Consider the following 19,647-nt stretch of genomic DNA (forward strand, 5'->3'; position numbering starts at 1 on the left):
CCATATTTTTCTTATCCAAAGTACTTGTGGGACATGAAACACAAACTATGTAACACAAAGCAACATGGAAAATTGTTCAAAAATCACAATCAGGCTGACTGAAACATTTTCCCTAATAGCCTGTTACCACAGGGTGTTACTCACCACTAGAGGCAGAATGTAACACACTTATTTTTATAACTGCTAACAATATATTTTATAAAATCACTCAGTTATATTTAATATAGTAGTCAATTAATACCGATAATTAGACCCCCAAAAATCAGCTTTCGCAATAAATGAGAATATAGTTGTGAACTCTGATTCAAAATGCAAAAACATGAATTTACTTAACAAATGCTATTTCATAGAGAATTGTATCCACACAAAAAGCTTTATTTTCTACATATAAGTACTACTTAAAATATAACCAACTTTGAGTTAATGATGTTGCATATCATCTGATGAAGCCTAGTTTGAATAGATTGCATATCATCTGGTGAAACCTAGTTTGAATAGATAATGTGTGTCAGGTGCAACTAGATTTATTTTTCGTTCTACTTCTATGCTAAGCACCTTGTCAGTTCTGTCTGTAGCACTGTATGGATCATATGGCTATGAATACTCATGCAAGGCTGAAATCAATATTTTGCAGATTTTATAATTATCTGATTGAGTGAGTAAAGAAAAACAATATCAAGAAACACCTTAAATCAGAGAAGCACTCTGTTCACCCAAAGAGAAATGCTGCTGCTTCTCAGCAGAAACAATCATTTGTTGAAAGCTTAAATAGAGCCAAAAGAAGAGAACAAGCAAAGACCATTCTGAAAAAAGTGTTGAAGTTTTTTCAAAAGCAAACCAGTCAGAAAGCTCCACAATCAACACATTTGTTTTTGTCAGTTTCAAAGTAACATGCCTTAGTCATTGGGAACATAGTATGACAATCTTTTACATTTGTACACCTAGTCATTTAAGTTAGATGCAAATTTCAAAAATGCTAATTTTGCCAAAATCACGTGCTCCATTTTCAGGTCCCTACTGATGAGAAAATTTATTAATAGACAGTTGAGAATATTAAGTGCTGCTAACAAGGAGTTAGCACTTTTTGAAGAAACAAAAATTTCTGCAAACCTGTCAGTTCCATATCTTCAACAGGTTTCCGTAATTCTCTCACAAGTTCCAACTCTATGCGACGTTGCTCCAGTTTACGTTCCTTACTGGCAATTTTTTCGGCTCTTACTTCTTGGCGTTTTCTTTCTCTTTCCTCCTGACGTTTACGTGCTTCAAGTGCTTTAACTAAAAGCATATGTTGCCTCCTACGCTCACGTTCCTAGACAGATAATTATAAAATGCAAATGGCATTCCAAAACAAACAGTGCAGAATCATGATAGTTCCTAAACGTATAAATACTAAAGTAAAATAAACATTAATTTCTTAAGCTTATGTTATCTTCATGAAGAGAAACAAATTTTCTCTGAGAAATATGAGTAATTGTAAGTAATATTTCTTATAAGAAGTGTTCTAATTTTAAAAAGAAAAAAAATTAACTCTTCATATTTGCCACAGTTGGCTGAAGTAAGCATTGCAAATAAAGATACTTCACATGAAGTATCAACCAATATGTAATAACTAACAATGAAAAGTCCATCACAGTAATGGAAAAGAGAATTTTTATATTTGTGATTATGCTTAGAGGTCTTATTTACTGATTCTTATTGCTTTGTAAAACTGTTATGAACTACCTCAAATACAATAAATTGTTTCCCAAGTACAAAACTCACTGTTTATTACAATCTGCATATATAAGTGAATTCCAGTTTGGGAAAAAATCACTTTGAGACACAAATGTAATTAATTGTTTTTACCATAATCAAATTTAGGATGAAAAAATTTCTACTTACACGTTGGCAGCATGAAGTCATAAATAATAATATGCATATACATGCTACCTTTCAGAACCATAGATTTTCTTCATCTGTTGAAAGAAAGGAAGGGCTTATGCAAAAGACGACTAAGTACAGCTATTAGCTGTGAGTGTCAGCTTAGGACTGGACAAGAGGAAAATCTACAATGAAATGTTACCAATAAACTATATTTCAAAATCTGTAAAATTTTATGATGTCAGATATAAGGGAGAGAGAAAAGTGTAGAAAAGAGGCAGTGAAGAAAGTAATAGGAAATATAAGGTAGAAAATGTAAAAGACAAACATTTACATGGGAAAATAATGTTGTATAAAATTGTCTAACACAGAGTTTGTGGAAGCTGGATTTCTGGAAGGGGAATGGAAATTATTTAGATAAGTTTGTGGGAGACTAGTGAGAGATGGTAACTAAAGGTAACTAAAAACAACTTTTTAACACGAAGTTCAGAATGTAGTTGCTATCTGTAATAATCTCCACTGAGGAAGATATGTAACAGAGCATGAGGGATACAATCAACAACCTTTATTTGGTGATACGAGTTTATCATTATGAAAATTCATATGAGAAAAAAGTAATTTAGAGAAACTAAGGTGAGGGGAGGAATGTTATGTCTGCAAATGCTGAACAGTTGGAATGAATTGAGAAACATGTATTTTCCAAAGTTCACCATTGCCAAAACTGACAAATGAAAAGCACTTGTGGATGTACACTACATGGAACTGTACTATCCTAAAATCAAGCAAGTGAAATGGGCAAATTTAATATGTTATGGGACTCACCACAGAAAGAAGAGTAAGGTCTAGGGTATTTCACAACAACAGGAGGCAAAAGATGAGATAGAAGAGGAAAAGTAAGCCAGTACAAATGAAAAATAGCAGTGGAAATCAGAGTAAAATATACCTGTTGTAGGAAAACTGTGCTGAGAGACACATAGTGAACAGGGAAATAAGAGGATCTTAATTACACATGAGTGGAGAGAGATTACATAGCACAGAAAATTATGTATAAAAACCTTAAAAAATAGGAATATTAGATGAAGGTAGCAGAAATCAAGATAATATAGAAATATTTTTGAAAAAGTAACAGAAGGTAATAGTCAAATATCTGAAAATTGAAGAGATGAGACAATGAAAACAAAAGTATGATAAATCAATAAAGTCTTCACTGTGTATAACAGTACAAAAGAAAAATGAAGAGGGGGCTTAAAACAAAATATGGAAGAATGAAACAAACAATAAACAAAGTAGAAAATAAACTAAGTTACAAAGAAGCAAACAATTACTGGTATAACATATGGAAAAAGGAATCAAAGTAAGAAGGAAAAATATGTTAAAAGAAATACACCAAAATAAAACTAGAATCAAATTTTCATGAAAATTTCCCCTTTCCAACAGCAGCAGATCAGCAAAAAGAGCGAGTCACATACAGAACCTAAATTTTCATCACACAGCAAGAGCAAACAAGAAGCGTGAAAAAACATAAATAATCATGTATTAAAAATGAAAGTCAGCCAGTGTTGAGAGTCAGGGGAGAGATAATAGAGAAAGACAACAGAGAACTCAATAATGAAATGCTAGAAACAGATATTATTTGAAATAGTCGAAGCTTAGAAGATTCAGAGAGTGATGCTGATCTGAAGAAGTCAAGGAAAAGAGAAGTAGATATGAGAAAAATGTTGCCAGCAAAAGCAAAATTAGGAAACATTCTCCTGTTTTTTCAATGATATTTTTTTAATTGTTGTAGCTTCTTTATTTTTGGCATTGTGAATAATAATACATTGGTCCGGTAACTGAAGCTATTTATACTTCATTCAAAATAAATCAAAATATCACAGCAATAAAAGTTTAAAAAAGCAGAAATCAGATAAAGGTTGAGCGTTAGGAGAAGTTTTGACTGCAGTTAAAGAACATAAATTCATCATAAACAAAGTTATCAACAGATGCACAGTTGGAGTGCTATACTGACCACAAAGCCTGTCATTTGTTATTTCTATTTGTGACTGTCAACTGCATTGCATAAACTTCCAAATTAACATCTCCTTCTATGTAAATACAGTCAGTGTAATTTCCTAAAAATAGACTGTAATGAAATTATAGACCCCCACAGTTCGTCTCTGTAGCTAAATGCTCAGAATGGTTGACTGCCATGTGGAGGACATGGATTCAATTTTTCCTTGGTGGGAGGACTGTAATGGTGTCCACTCAGCCTCATGATGCTGACTGACAAGCTACTTGGATAAGGAGTAGCGGCTCTAAGATCTGCAAAGTTAACAACAACTGGGAGACAGGTGTGCTGACCCCAAGCCCCTCCACATTACATCAAATTATGCTTTCGGCTGAGGATTACAGCAGTTTTGTGGTAGTCCTGATCAGCCTGTCTGAAGCCAGAATGGCAGACTTTGGCTTTTGGTTGTTGTTTCCCCTCCCCTCCTGCTCCCTGTAATAGACACACATTCGATTCAGAACTGTGAAAGAGCAGAATCAGGATGGGTACACAAGATTTTGGAGATATCTACACCTGTATGATCACTGTAGTCTGCAGCACTCCAACTAGCCTCATCTTCTCATGAAATTCTTAAGCAAAGATTTCAGGTTCACATAATTCTGCATTAATCTTACTCTCTATATCCTTGGAAACAAGCTATGACACATTATACACTGTGATAAGGCCAACAAAATGTGATGTATTCCTTAAGAAAAACTATCCAGAATTAATATTACACAGTAAGAACACAGACACAATGATTGTTTACTCATACAGTAATTAAGCCCCTACATACTGAAGCCTACTGGTTATAGGTAAATATATTTATGAACACTTGCATAGTTTTTTACATGCATATACAATTCTGTTAACAATAGGGTCACTCCACAGAACTAAAACACTTCAAAAAATATCTTCATTAATGTCTATGGCAGATTTAAGGCTGCAGATTCATGTATATCTTGTGCAAGGAAATGAAATTAACAGCAAGACACACACTATTAAGAGGTGCAAACATAAAGTACATTATTAAATGTACTAATTGTTATCAGTTAATAGCACAATCATTGGTGAAAAAAGTGAGTCAAATGTTATGAGAGCATAGGTCAGATTTCATTGTCAGCTCAGAGAGTAATTAAAATGTAGTATCAAAATTTAGTATGTAATAAAAACTGTAAGCGCACCAACATTATCTTAGGTAGCAGGTCAAAAACTGGAAATGTTATAATAAAAACAAACACTGAAGATACTAAATCATGATGATCTAACACCAAATCTGAAAACTGCTTACATTGATAACAGACAATGAAGATGATCGTACTTACGAAAAGCGAATTCACACCAAATAAAATAAATTTAAAATCTTTGTTACACACACCTAATTACAAGGATGGGAGCTGCAGTGCAAAAGCAAAATGAATCACGAAGAAATTTTGAACATTTGTGGTGGAAGGAACAAAACACCAGAAATGTAAACCAAGTGAAAGTGAAATGAAATATCTATATACTTTAAAATTGTAACACTAAACTCTAAGGCAATAAGGTAAATGCAGTTAAATTTCAAAGATCAACATGTGTAATTCTTAGCCCTAGTTTTACCTTTGACATTTACGCTATCTTTCAAAGTACACATGATTACCTCCCACCGCAACTCCTAAACTGGTTCTCGCATTCCACAGAAATTAGCTACTCAAATCAAAACCAGTATCACACATTCATTTTCTTTCAAATTTACGCCCACATGCACACTACACACAATGCTATACATATGTCTAGGCTACAAATAATTTTGTAACACTAAAAAGTACTTCTCTTTCTAAGAAAGAGTACAACATCAAAATTAAGAAATGTGGCAGCAATTTATAATTTTTTTTAAGGAAAGACAAAAGGAAAGAAATTATCAGACACAAATCATCTGTCAAATGTTCTCAGTAGAGACACATCAAGTAAGAACAGTCCTCTATAGGCCAAATAAATTATCAGACACTAAATCATCTGTCAAAAGTTCTCAGTAGAGCCACATCAAGTACAAACAGTCATCTATAGGCCAATTAAAATTACTCGATAGTTGACGCTTCACGTGTTGTGGCTAGTATCCTCCAGTCAGAGCGCTCACTGTCATGCCCAAAGTGTTCACCAATGCCAAACTGTCACAACAATTAGTTTACTTCCAACACCCTTTCCAGCTTTCTTTCCTGATGTGTTTGGATCCTGAATCCTGGGTCAGGTGCTTTTATTTCATATTTCATCACACATGATAACCACACCAAAAACAACACACGTTTCATACTCAGTGCTAACCAAATAGTCCTGTATCCTTCCACACAATATGCGATTCATTGTCACATATATAGTTATTATAATCACAGACATAAGCTCACATTTGATAAGCTTCGCATGACATTTCATGAATCCAAATTTTTGAAGGCTGTCAATTAATCATTGCAAATGGGACACTAGAGTCATAAATATAACAACCTTTCGATGTGTAGTGGCAAAGCATATAAACAAGCGATGTTAGCATATACACAATGTTCAAATCTCATCAAATATAGCAGATTGTTTTTATTTTTCTAAACCTAATCAAAAGACATTGCTTACAATTTTTATTCAGTTAATTGGTTTAAATGTAATTTTTTTATTTCTAATACTTTGCCACATTATTTTCATCATTGCATTGACTTTTTTATTTGCTCTTATTTTTCTTCCTATCATTCTTTTTTCATCTGGAATCTGCTTGTGTCATCTACAATCTACAACAAAGTGTCACCCATGACTGATAATCAGTTGGTAACACTTTGCTGTGGAAGATGGCTATGCAAACAAACATATTACGAAATTTTTGTGCCTTGAGTGTGCTTGTAGAGGTTAGGCTTAAACACCATGAACAAACCAACTAGGATTTTAGTTCTGCTACAGATTGTTTATTGCTGTTTTTTCAGATACATTGCAAATCACAAGGTTTTGGATAGTTTATTACACGAGTTTAAATTTAAATTCACTGCTATAAAACCCATTGCCTGTCGCAGTTCAGCCTTTGCTCACTTAAAATCAGCTGTTGACAGAGCATCTCCCATTTATGTCATACCTCACAGTGACCACTTTCAAAATTCCTCCATGTTAGACATTAACAGCATTTCTGCAGTGACCCGGCATGTTTGTGTGTCACCTATAACCGAGTATAGCTGGCAGCGGATGTGGCAACATTGTAGCGGCAAGTGATGGACATCAACTATCAAGTAATTTTAATCAAAATGTAGTGATTAACTACTCACTAGAATGGTGTCAGAGGAATAGACAATGTTGAAGAAAATGGGCATTACAGAACAGTATAAATTACTTTCAGTAAGGGTTATGCCATAAAAAACTGCAATGTGATTCATCTTACATAGATGTCGACTGTACTGCTTGCTATTCAAGTGTATTGGCCACTTATTAAGGAAAGATAAATGTAATTCCATCACAGTAACTTGGAGAACAGATAGTATAGTGGATTCCGAAGTTCCAACAGAACCAGTAAATTCTTGGTTTATTATTTATATTTCAAGAAAAAAACTTTGCGGTTATGTTAGCCTACTATCTTAAGTAGACACCACAGATTTTGGTTCTGCACTTAATCAAACTGTTCTGCTCTACTTTTCCTTTGTCAGATATTATACCTACTTTTTTAATGTTTGTATGGGAATAAATATAGGCAGAAATTCTTGTATACATGTTGACAATGTTATGCTTTTATGGTATCCACAAATCAAATCAGCTCCTACCTCTCAGCTAAAACAAGAAGCTTTGCAAATGTTGAGAATTATGATGTCAGAGCCAGCCATGTCCTTGTAATGATAACTGCATGAAGCCATGTCTAAAGGAAAATAACTCCAATAACACATTTTTTCTCCATATTTACAATGAATCTTCTAGAACTACATCAGTTTGATTACTTTATGTAAGCAAATCACAAAAATAAAAAGAGATAGAGAGAAGAGAGAGAACAATCATTGTTTGAAACCAATGAAGTACATATTCCAACAAAGGACAGTTAGAATATGACAGACACCAAGTAGATGAATCAAAATTAATGGTAGACTGGGCAGAAAGACCAAAAGCAGAAAGGGAGTAGTGGGCAGAATGATGAAGTTGAGTAACTATAGACTACAGACATGTAGTGAGACCCTGGATGGTTTTCGCACAGTGGTGTTTGTTTAAAAACCAACAATAAAATCATAAGTTTTAAAAGTGTCAGAAGTACTTACAGTTTTGTTATCTGCTGGATTGTCTGATGAAGTTACATGAGATCTCATACTAAAGCCTAATTCGTTATACATATGCACACCAATCCTCAGTCATTAAGCCTTTACTTGACTGTTTCAAATATGTGTGACTTGAGACAATCAAGCATGGAAGAAATACTTTTTGGAGAAACATTGTTTTTTTTTTAGAGAGAAGCAATAGGCATCAGTTTTTACAACAAGATTTCTTCAATTGGTATCCTCTCTCCTAAATATACTACCAGATGAAAATTTTATGTATGTCCCACTATTTTAAAACAAATGAAATACTTAGACATAAGAGAACATATTCCAAAGACATTGACAAATATCAAAATATTTTACATTTTAATACGTGTACACAAAATAGCCACCAGTCACAAATATAACACCAACAGCAGCTTTCAACAAGTTTGAAGAAAATAACAGAAAACACAAAGAAATAGCTGATAAACAACAGCAGCCCCTAAAGAGTATTATGAAGGATTTCAACAAACACATAAATACAAGCAAGAAAGAATTAAAGGATACTACTTTGAACCATGTCACATGTGTTAACATCATTTCAGTTTACAATTTCTTTCATATGACACCAAAAAGATACACAAAACCCACCCAAGAACACCCATATACAAAGAATGTCCTCTGTAAAATGTCAATAGTAATGAGAAACAGAAATAAATGGAATATCAACTTACAGAAATCATAATAAATGTTGTCTACAAGACCGTGCAATATGTCAATAATGACATTACACACTTTCTTCACCAAAATGTAACTGTTTCCCTTTCTGTTATTTTCATCCTCTTTGTAATTATTTTCAGCAGGTCTTGGATATTTTCATTAAAATTTAAGTTATTTCTTTTTTCTACACAAGAGTGGCAATTTTAAAAAAAGACAATTAAAAATTGGAATGAATCAGTGAATGTAAAAATGCTAACTTCTGGGTCTTCCTTGGCAATAAAAATCAGAAAACACACATTAAAATGTGAACTGATTCTCAGCTTACAAAATATTTATGCTTAAATGCCCTTTATCCAGCTAATGGTGCATCACAACTAGTATGGTACATTCTGATTACATGCAGAAAAGAATCACCCATGTCACTTCTGGATTTGATTTACATAAAAAGTGGATAAACTAAATTTGCATCATTGGACAAGGATTTTCATGTAACCAGTTGCTCAATACAAATCTGAGGCTTTCCCTAACAAACATTGTTCCTACAGTCCACATGGCTATTAGAGCCTTAAACATTCAGACTCAAGGTATGCAAACCATGTACAAGTAAAGCATTACAATAGTGTGCATAATCATATATCTCATGATGTACAGTATTGTTGGTAAAATGGTTATTCCTATTTAAGCTGTTAAGTGTTAGGATCATTCGGTTTTGTTCTATACACAGCATAATATATTGTTTCCAGTGGGACAATATTGAAGTATTTACTTTTATCAGGTTTCATGTCTGTATATATTTAGTATCACAGTAGTTTCTTGTGAAAATGGGATTCTAAATATGTTCCTGCATAACGTTCCCAATCATTAAACCATATCTCTTTTAATTGCTGCAATTGATACCAACATAACATTTTGTTAACTGTTGAGTGAAACAGGCAACAGTATTAACACATTCACCTCAGTTGATATCATTACACTACCATTGCATTTGTGTGGCCACTGTTGACTCTTACATGTCCTTCAACACATATTGCAAGCACATGGTTTTCTGGCACACTGACAGTAGTTCCAAATTTAGTTATAATTTAGATAATGACAATGATTTCTCTTCTAACTTTTCAGAGAAGGACCACCGGTCTAGTAATGAGAAATGTGAAACAAAATCTCTTTATGTATTCTGAACGTATGTATACTCAATGCCTACACTGTCCACCATGAACTCACACATCAGAAAGAGAAAATGCTCTCAGGCTTACGCGTAAACATTGCAGATTTATTGATGCAATCAGTGTAACTCCTGTAACAAGAGGATGAAATGCGTTAATGTTTACTCCTTTGCACACATAACGAAAGAAGTGGGCTGGTTTTCAACAAACATCCCACCAATCCAAAAAAAGAATACACTAACAGTATGTTATGCAGCGACCTACAACAAAGGAAAATGAAGTGAAAGTGCCTGGCAATGCAACAAATTTTGTGTTGTATATTTAGCAGAATGCTTTGAAATTTACCACACCAAAAAAAAACCTACTTATACGATACGTCTTGAGGTTCTAAAACACACTTAAAAAACTTCAATACAAAATACTTGACACACTAAGCGATCAAAAGCATCCAGACACCTGCCTGAAAATAACTTACAAGTTCGTGGTGCACTCCATTGGTAATGCTGGAATTCAGTTTGGTGTTGGCCCACCCTTAGCCTTGATGACAGCTTCCACTCTGACAGGCATATGTTCAATCAGGTGCTGGAAGTTTTTTTGGGAAATGGCTGCCCCATTCTTCATGAGTGCTGCACTGAGGAGAGGTATCGATGTCGGTCAGTGGGGCCTGGCATGAAGTCGGCATTCCAAAACATGTCAAAGGTCTTCTGTAAGATTCAGGTCAGGACTCTGTGCAAGCCAGACCATTACAGGGATGTTATTCTTGTGTCACCACTCCACCACAGGCCACCATTATGAACAGGTGCTTGATCATGTTGAAAGACGCAATTGCCATCCCTGAATTGCTCTTCAACAGTTGGAAGCAAGAACTATGCTTAAAACATCAATGCAAGCCTGTGCTGTGATAGTGCCATGCAAAACAACAAGGGGTGCATGCCCCGTCCATGAAAAACACAACCACACCATAACACCACCACCTCCGAATTTCACTGTTGGCACTACACACGCTGACATATGGCGTTCACCGGGAATTCACCATACCCACACTCTGCCATCGGATCGTCACACTGTGTACTGTGATTCGTTGCTTCACACAAGCTTTTTCCACTGTTCAATAGTCCAATGTTTACACTCCTTACACCAAACAAGGTGTCGTTTGGCATTTACCGGCGTGATGTGTGGCTTATGAGCAGCCACTCGACCATGAAATCCAAGTTTCCTCACCTCCTGCCTAACTGTTATAGTACTTGCAGTGGATCCTGATGCAGTTTGGAATTCCCGTGTGATGGTCTGGATAGAGGTCTGCCTATTACACATTACAATCCTCTTCAACTGTCGGCAGTCTCTATCAGTCAACAGACGAGGTCAGCCTGTACACTTTTGTGTTTACATGTCCCTTTACATTTCCACTTCACTATCACATTGGAAACAGTGGACCTAGCAATATTCAGGAGTGTGGAAATCTCGTGTACAGACGTATGACACAAGTTACGCCCAATCACATGACCACATTCGAATTTCGTGAGTTTCGCAGAGTGCCCCATCGTGCTCTCTCATGATGTCTAATGACTACTGAGGTCACTGATATGGAGTACCTGGCAGTAGGTGGCAGCACAATGCACCTAATATGAAAAATGTATGTTTTGGGTGTGTCCGGATACTTTTGATCACATAGTATTCTTCATCTTTTATGATATGCTTGTCCTTTTGGTGACTGGGTGCTGATTTAAATCTGTGTCCTAAGGTACCTGTGATGCATTTAAACCTGACACAAATGGATTAAGAATGACTGAGAAGTATTAACAGTTTCCTTATGAAATTTGTATTGCAATCCATTCTCTTTAAGTTGACATCCGCATTGTTCCTAAAAATGTGTAATCTGTTGAAGATAACATTTAATTTCAAGAACAGAGTAAACAAATATGACTGAATACAATTACCAATCATGATCAGACATATTAATTAAAAATAGAGTGAAATATGAAACTAGACTTCAAAGCGGAGGTATACCTGGAATGACATCATAATGAACATGTCATGACAAATGAACTAGATAGGTACTCAAAACAGGACATCCTGCTTATCTCTAGTGGTTACAATAATTAATTAGGCCTTGTGACTACTACACCAAAGACTAATTCAAACTCTAATGTCATTGATATCCTGCCTCCCTCACCCTCCCTCCCCCCCTCCCCCTACACAAACCCACCCACCCATCCATTACCATCATCAACATCACTGCTATTTCCAAACACTGCTGTGCCTGATTAGTTACAGGATTACAATAACATCTGGGTTCAAATTCTGTTCAGGCACAAATTTTCATTTGTGACAACATATTCATAAATTTTTAAATTGAGTATTTCTGAATGAATTTCACTGATATCATTTCATGTCATGGGATTTCGATGATTTCATTCCCACTTATTTCATTCACTTCACTTTCCCGACTTCGAGTCACTCGAAACACCACAACTTTAAGACCTAATATAGACGAAAATGCAAAATTATTTTCTTTAACAACTTGATTTTCTTTCCAAATGAAAATTTAAATATTTATAAAGTTTTCATTTAAATATGGTAGGAGAAACAGAATATCCAGTATATGAACTATCATTGAAAATGTATTTTTGACTACACAGTCCTATCAAGAGGAGAAACAGAAGAGTGCAGTAGGTGATCTGTAATCTATAAATGTAAGCAGATCAAATATTTAGACCAGAAAAGCTTTGCCCCACAGCTCAACGTATTGGTGCACAATTTAGACACACAACACGTAAGTAAATCAGGGATCATAATTGATATGTAGCTGTAGGTATTTAAACTGTGAACCTACTGCCAAAATAATAAAATACTAGATAATGTAGGATTCCGTCAATTACTTCAAACGCTTAACACAATGTAACTGCTAATAAGAGTTTCATGCTATAAGAAGAGTAGAATGGAAATAAGTGCCAAATGAAGAAGTATCTACATGCACTTCTCAATATTACAGACACCGCCGCCATGCCCTTATGGCAACTGGCTATGTGTGTTGCACAAAGGGACATGCCGATGTTGACACTCCTTTGTTCTGTTATGAGCAAACTGTTTCCAGTTCCTGTAAATCTCTGACATTAATAAAAGAAATATAGGATTAGCATTCAATCTGGGAAACAAGTTTCAGATAAAAGAACATGTTAAACAATAATAATAAGCATTTTTATTTACTTTGTTAAAAAAATGGGTTCTCAAAAGGTAGTGATGCAGGAACAGTAAGAAAGTATGCTCTAACATTTTTCCTTGCATAAGATACAAGTTAACAGTTTATATAAAAGGAATTCCCCTTGCTTTAATCTCTGTAGGCACCATAGCTTATTATTTCAAATTCCTCAACTGACAAGACATTTCTTGGAGTGACCCATGCAGCAGATTTGAATGCACGTTTAGTGTGAAATAAGAAACATACCAATTCCACCGTGTACAGCATCTCCCTCTGCTTACTCAGCTCTTGCATGTAAAGCTGCACCGCATGAGGGGAAACAGACAAAACAAAGAGTGTTCACACATCAGCCTGCCAGTCAAATACAATCTATCCCAACAGGTAAGACACTTCTGACAAATATAAGCTAATTGATTATTTGCAAATAACAATAACTCTTCACATATACATTTTAAATACATAATAAAATATAAATAAATCATTTTCTAACAGTAACAAATCTCTTTTATGGGGTTAAATACACAAAGCATATGATAAGAGTATGAGAAAGACCCAGTTTGAGCCTGTATGGTATAGTGATGACTGTCAAACTGGATTGCAGGGTAAAAAGTGTGTGCTCGTAAACTGTTTTCCAATTGCATTCAGTTGAAAGCTGACATAGTCCCCTATTTCCACCACAGATACAGATTAATTCATAGATAGGTAGTGCACATGACAATGCTCTTTATATGAGGTTGATGCTGCATTGACAGAAAGAGCCATTAGGCATTTGAGACTAATGTCAGACTACATAATGAGCAAATACTTGTCACAAAACACGATCGTTTGTGAATAATAGAATAAGAAGAAACAAAGTGCAGTTCAGACACAATGTCACTAAATATATCAGCAGAGAGAAAATTAAATTTCTTGAAAGTATCTGATGGCTTTACACATCAGTGACTTCACTTATCCAAAAGTAAACAGAAGACTTAAAGAGACTTTTTGAGGATTAAAAGGCTACATTTGTCTGAGAGACTTTTTGAGGATTAAAAGGCTACATTTGTCTGAAATAATTAAATCAGATTATATATGTAGTTACTGGTACACTGATTTAAGTGGTGTTCATATTGTGCCCTAAACAGATATAGTAACATTAAAACTTTCAATACATCATCATGTAATGGAATGTGCAGTACAGTTTGCTTTTTGATACTGACATAAAAATGAAAACATCGATAAATGCAGTTAAATATTGGTAACTCATTAGTAACTCAATCAGAAGTGATAATTCCATTAAATATTAAACTAATTCTGTTGCAGAACGCTAGCAAGCATTAACTGTACTAAAGATTCAGATGAAACCAACACAAGAAAGTTTTGGGCAAACCACCTGCAACACACTATTGCATATTTCATATGCATTCCAGTTTCTCAACCCTAACATTTCTAGATGAGTAAATGTTTAGTGAAAGTAATTAACATATTTAAATATGCAAGAGAGATATTAATACATCCCAAAATCATAATTTTAATTTTGTCAGAAGTGTCTCACTTTTTGGGACAGACAAGAAGTCTACAAAATTTTGTGCACATACATTCACACCAATCACACAGCTACATACAGGATAGGCTATATAAGCAATTTAAAATCGTCAATGCTAGGAACAAAAAATGAAATTAAATAAATGCATGAATTAAAAATGTGCAAAAGTAACATACTGCAAACACATTCAAAATGAAAGCAATGTCATGACATCACAAAACTGTACTGGAGAACAGAGGGTGAGAACCCCCATGTCAAGGAATTCATATAATTACATGTAGAGAGAGTTTCTACATCACACAGACTGACATTGTGCAGCACAATTCAAATTGTTTTTCTGCGAGTTTAGTGTGCAGAAAATTGCGGTGGCACAGATATGATACAGCCTTTACTTTTAATGGACAGCAAGAACAATGAAACTCAGGTTATTGAGTATTATGTATATCTGCTACTTCTTGCAATATTTCAATGATGCTCCTAACTGAATCTTTGTGGATTTCAATTATTTAAGGATTTGTCATAAATTACCAAAATTTCATTTTTCTTTGGGAACATACTGCAAAATAAAACCGCTAGTAGGAAACAGAGGTTTGGATGTCCAAAACCTGATATTTCCCCTGTAGACTATGGTTTCATTTATTACAAACAGGAGTGCAATAAAATAAATAATTACTCCCACAACTGGTTTACTTGATCACAGCATTATAAACACTCCCTTGCATTTGTGATAATCACTGTTAAGATTTATTCCTGTCTATGGCTGTGCATAATGACATTTCTGTCAGTTTTTCAGACAATCTAGTGCTGCTAACTCTAAATTTTGAAACCAGTAATGTGATGTCACGTTCAAACTAATGGTGATGCATCAAACTGTTGCACCCAAAACATTTTGTAAGGTCAGACAAAAGCTTCTATGAGTTTCACTGCTTTCAAGAAATGGAAAATATGTTCTTTACAGAGTTCATGCAAAGAATTTTCTTGCAGTCCCTCTATAATGATAAACAAATGTGATAATGCCTTACAATGTGGAACAATGACAGGCTTTGTTGTTTTATAACAGAGTAATTTAATTAATTTTCATTTTTATATTTCTGCATATTAGGGTAAATGATCATTTAAAATGTGGAATACATGTCAGTACAATATACAGTGAACATATGAAAGCAAGTCACTCTGACATACGTGACTAATTGAAATTTTCCCTTTCACATGTCATACTTGAAATGACACATTCACTGTATAGTTTACAGAAGATTTCCATGCTTTAGAAAAGCACTACAGTTTTGCAGAAAATATAATATTCCCAAAGTTAACATGTCTTTCACAGGGAAATACATTTTGTCATCTCCAATAATCCATGCACAAATGCTAAGAACTTTTTGAGAGAATAAATATTGATAAACCTGAGTGCAACTCGTTTGACCCACCACAAAAAAATGAAATTACTTTAATGTACTGACACAATAACTAAAAGTACAAGCAAATACATAAAGGTACATTGTAAAGTCAAAACAGAAAAGATTTTAGCTAATTAAGAAAGCAAGCAAACAAGACAAATAACATGAAAGACTGTCCATTCAGAACAATAGACACAGTATTTACAAACAGGCACACCACACAAATGATTACCATATTATTACTTTTAAACATTTCTCAAAAATGTGTGTGTGTGTGTGTGTGTGTGTGTGTGTGTGTTCTCACAAGAAATCAACTGCATTAAACAACATAAGTGCACAAACTAGCATAGCCCATTTCATGTTTCGCTATACTGTTGAGATCTAAGCAGAGCATTGTTAAATATGATGAAAGTCTATACAATCTCTTTCTGATATCTTCATAACCTATTTCCAAACTTCAATTTCCAAGATAAAAATAATTTTACACAAAACAATTAATGGCTTATAGGTACTAGTGTTCTCTCACTCTGTTATCACACTATCCTGTGTCCAGTAAACAAGTTGAGGGTGACATCATTGAGAAATAATATCAAATTGTGTTTGTATTCTTCAAGTGGTTTTTGTGGGAGGCAGTGAGTGACACTCAGCTGTGAATGCTTACTTGGAATAATATGACATGTTGGTCAACCTCTGACCCTTATGCAAGCTATTATTCAGCTTGGCATTGATTGACACATGTTTTGTATGTCCTTCTGAGGGATATTGTGCCAAATTCTGTCCAAATAGCATGTTAGATCATCAAAATCGTGAGCTGTTAGGAGGGCCCTGCCCATAATGCTCCAAATATTCTCAGTTGGGAAGATATCTGGAGACCTTGCTGGCCAAAGTAGGGTTTGGTAAGCACAAAGACTAGCAGTAGAAACTCTTCTGTCTGTGGGCAGTCATTATCTTGCTCTGTGTATGAGCTTGCCATGAAGGGCAACAAAACAGGGAGTAAAATATCCTTAATATACCGCTGTACTGTAAGGGTGCAGTAGATGACAGCCAAAGCGGTCCTGCTATGAAAAGAAATCGCACTCAATCACTCCTGGTTGTCGGGGCATATGGCAGGCAACAGTCACATTGGTATCCCATAACTGTCTGGGGTGTCTCCAGGCATGCCTTTGACCTGTTATCTCATTGACTGGAGTAGAAATGTCCTCAGAGATAAGTCCCACTTTCCACTGAGTCCCGATGACAAGTAAAGATGTGTCTGGAAACACCCCAGACAGCAGTGGGATACCAACCTGACTGTGCCCACCACATAGCCCATAGTGATGTTCTTGGGTGCCGCTTCTTTTCACAGCAGGACCCATTTGGTAGTCATCTGCTGCACTCTTACAGCACAGCAATATGTTGACCATATTCTACACCCTAATTTGTTGCCCATCATGGCAAGCCATCCTGGGCTTACATTTCACCAAGATGATGTCCGTCCACACATTGCGAGAGTTTTTATTGCTTTTCTTCGTGCTTGCCACACCATACCTTAGCCAGCACGGTCACCAGATCTCTCCTTAAGTGCAAATGTTTGGAGCATTATGGGCAGGGCCTTCCGATCTGTGCATGATTCTGATGATCTGATGTGCCAACAGAACAGAATTTGGCACGATATCCCTCAAGAGGACATCCAAACACTATCAATCAATGCCAGGTCAAATAACTGCTTGCATATGGACCAGATGTCAACCAAAATGTTAGTGACTAGCTCAGTTTGTGAAGCTCTTTCTCTTGAATAAGTCATCCATTTTTTTCTGAAATTATAATCATTTGTTTGCTTGTACATGTACATCACATCAACTGATTTCTGTCCATTTGGGTAGTCCTTCATGGTGAGTCTTTACTTCCCTTAGAGTGTATAACGAAAGAGTAAAAGGTGATAACTCATAGCCCCACCCCCTTTTCCTTATCCTCGTAGAGCACAGCAGTGCACAAGGTTATTGCAAACTTGCTGCAAGTTTTTTTGTGACATGGTAGAGGCGTTATGATGAAGCAGGTGCCTAGGTGTCAAATTATCACTGTTCATTTTTATTATAGTCTCCAAGATTAGCTGCATTAGAAACTTAATGTGAAATGAGGGGAATTGTTCCAAAAGATACATGGGAAAATACTGATAGTGTCATTTGTTTTGCATCCAATGTAATTGCACACCAAAATAATTATGTCCCTCTCTACATCTATACTCCAGAAGCTACTAAATAGTGCATGATGGAGGGAGCTCCATACATATTCCATTTTCATGTTGAACAATGGAAAAAAATGACTATTTATGTGCCTCTGTATATGTCCTTATCTCTTATCTTATTTTCATGATCCCTGCGTGAGATATATGATGGGAGCAGCAGAATTATCTCTCAGTCTCCCTTGAATACAGGTTCTCTAAATTTATCCAACAGTGTTCTGCAATCCAATTTACGTTCCCAGAGCACTTCTGTTACACTTTCTCATGGGCATATCTCTGAATTTGTTGGTTGTCTGTTGTCATACCTACCTGATAAGAACTCAAAACTCTGGAAAAATACTCCAGAATTTGTCGCACTGGTGACTCATATGCAATTTCCTTTACAGATGCAGTGACTTTCCCAGAACCCTTCTAATAAACCCAAGGCTTCCATTTGCTTTCCACAATACAAATCTTAAGAGATATTCACTTCTAATATTGCTTCTTAGTATTGCCCATAAATAATTATACAATGTGATGAGCTCAAGGTGTTCACCACTAATCTTGTGCTGGAATACCTTTGTTATATGCATTATCTTCCATTTATTTACATTTGAAGAGACCTGCCACTCACTGCACTAATTAGAAACTTTGTGCAACTCTTTCAGCATTTCCTTACAATCATCCAGAAACAATACTTTCCTGTAGACAGCAGCATAGTCAGTGATAAATCTTAAAGTGTTGCTGACCCTATCCAATAAATCATTTACACATAATGAGAACATTATAGATGCTATTAAACCTCCTTGGGACACACATGATGTTACTTTCATTCTGTTGAACATTTGACATCCAGTATAACGTACTGTGTTGTATTATTCAAATATTCACCAAACCAATCACACATCTGAGAAGAGATTTCACGTGGTCATTTCCTCTTTAGTATCTGATTACTTGGTATTATCCAGACTCTGCACTAAGATATTTTTCACCTTTCTCTAAATGAAGCAGCCACAGTTTTTCTGCCATTTTAACAGCAGCAAGCTTAAGAACACACAACAGTGGCCATAATGTCTTCTCTGGTTCTGGTTTCCTACAACATGATTTACCCTTGAGAGGAGCTATTAAGTAGAAAATTATACGGCAAACAAACAAATGACTGCTATTGTAACATGAAAGCATATGTAAACCAAAATCTTTTCTGTATATAAATACCATTAATGCTCATTAAATGCTTACATTGACAGTGGTTGATTTAATGCTCAGTCTAAAGAACTGATAATAATAATTGAGGGGACGTGACCAGTGACAAAAACTGGAACTCTGTTGAT

The 19,647-nt window shown here is 35.3% G+C and overlaps 1 protein-coding gene across 1 annotated transcript in view; it reads right to left on the reverse strand.

Annotated features, from left to right (window-relative positions):
* LOC126469996 (bromodomain adjacent to zinc finger domain protein 2B-like) overlaps positions 1–19,647 on the reverse strand; it is a 296,201-nt gene that overhangs the window by 148,002 nt on the left and 128,552 nt on the right. The window contains exons 17-18 of the mRNA XM_050097452.1: positions 13,441–13,494; positions 1,111–1,309 (exon numbers count right to left, since the gene is read on the reverse strand). Of these exons, the coding sequence (XP_049953409.1) occupies positions 1,111–1,309; positions 13,441–13,494 (253 nt within the window). The remainder of the gene's footprint in view (positions 1–1,110; positions 1,310–13,440; positions 13,495–19,647) is intronic.

The sequence above is a fragment of the Schistocerca serialis genome, chromosome 3 (assembly GCF_023864345.2).
Source record: "Schistocerca serialis cubense isolate TAMUIC-IGC-003099 chromosome 3, iqSchSeri2.2, whole genome shotgun sequence".
NCBI classification, from domain to species: Eukaryota; Metazoa; Arthropoda; class Insecta; order Orthoptera; family Acrididae; genus Schistocerca; species Schistocerca serialis.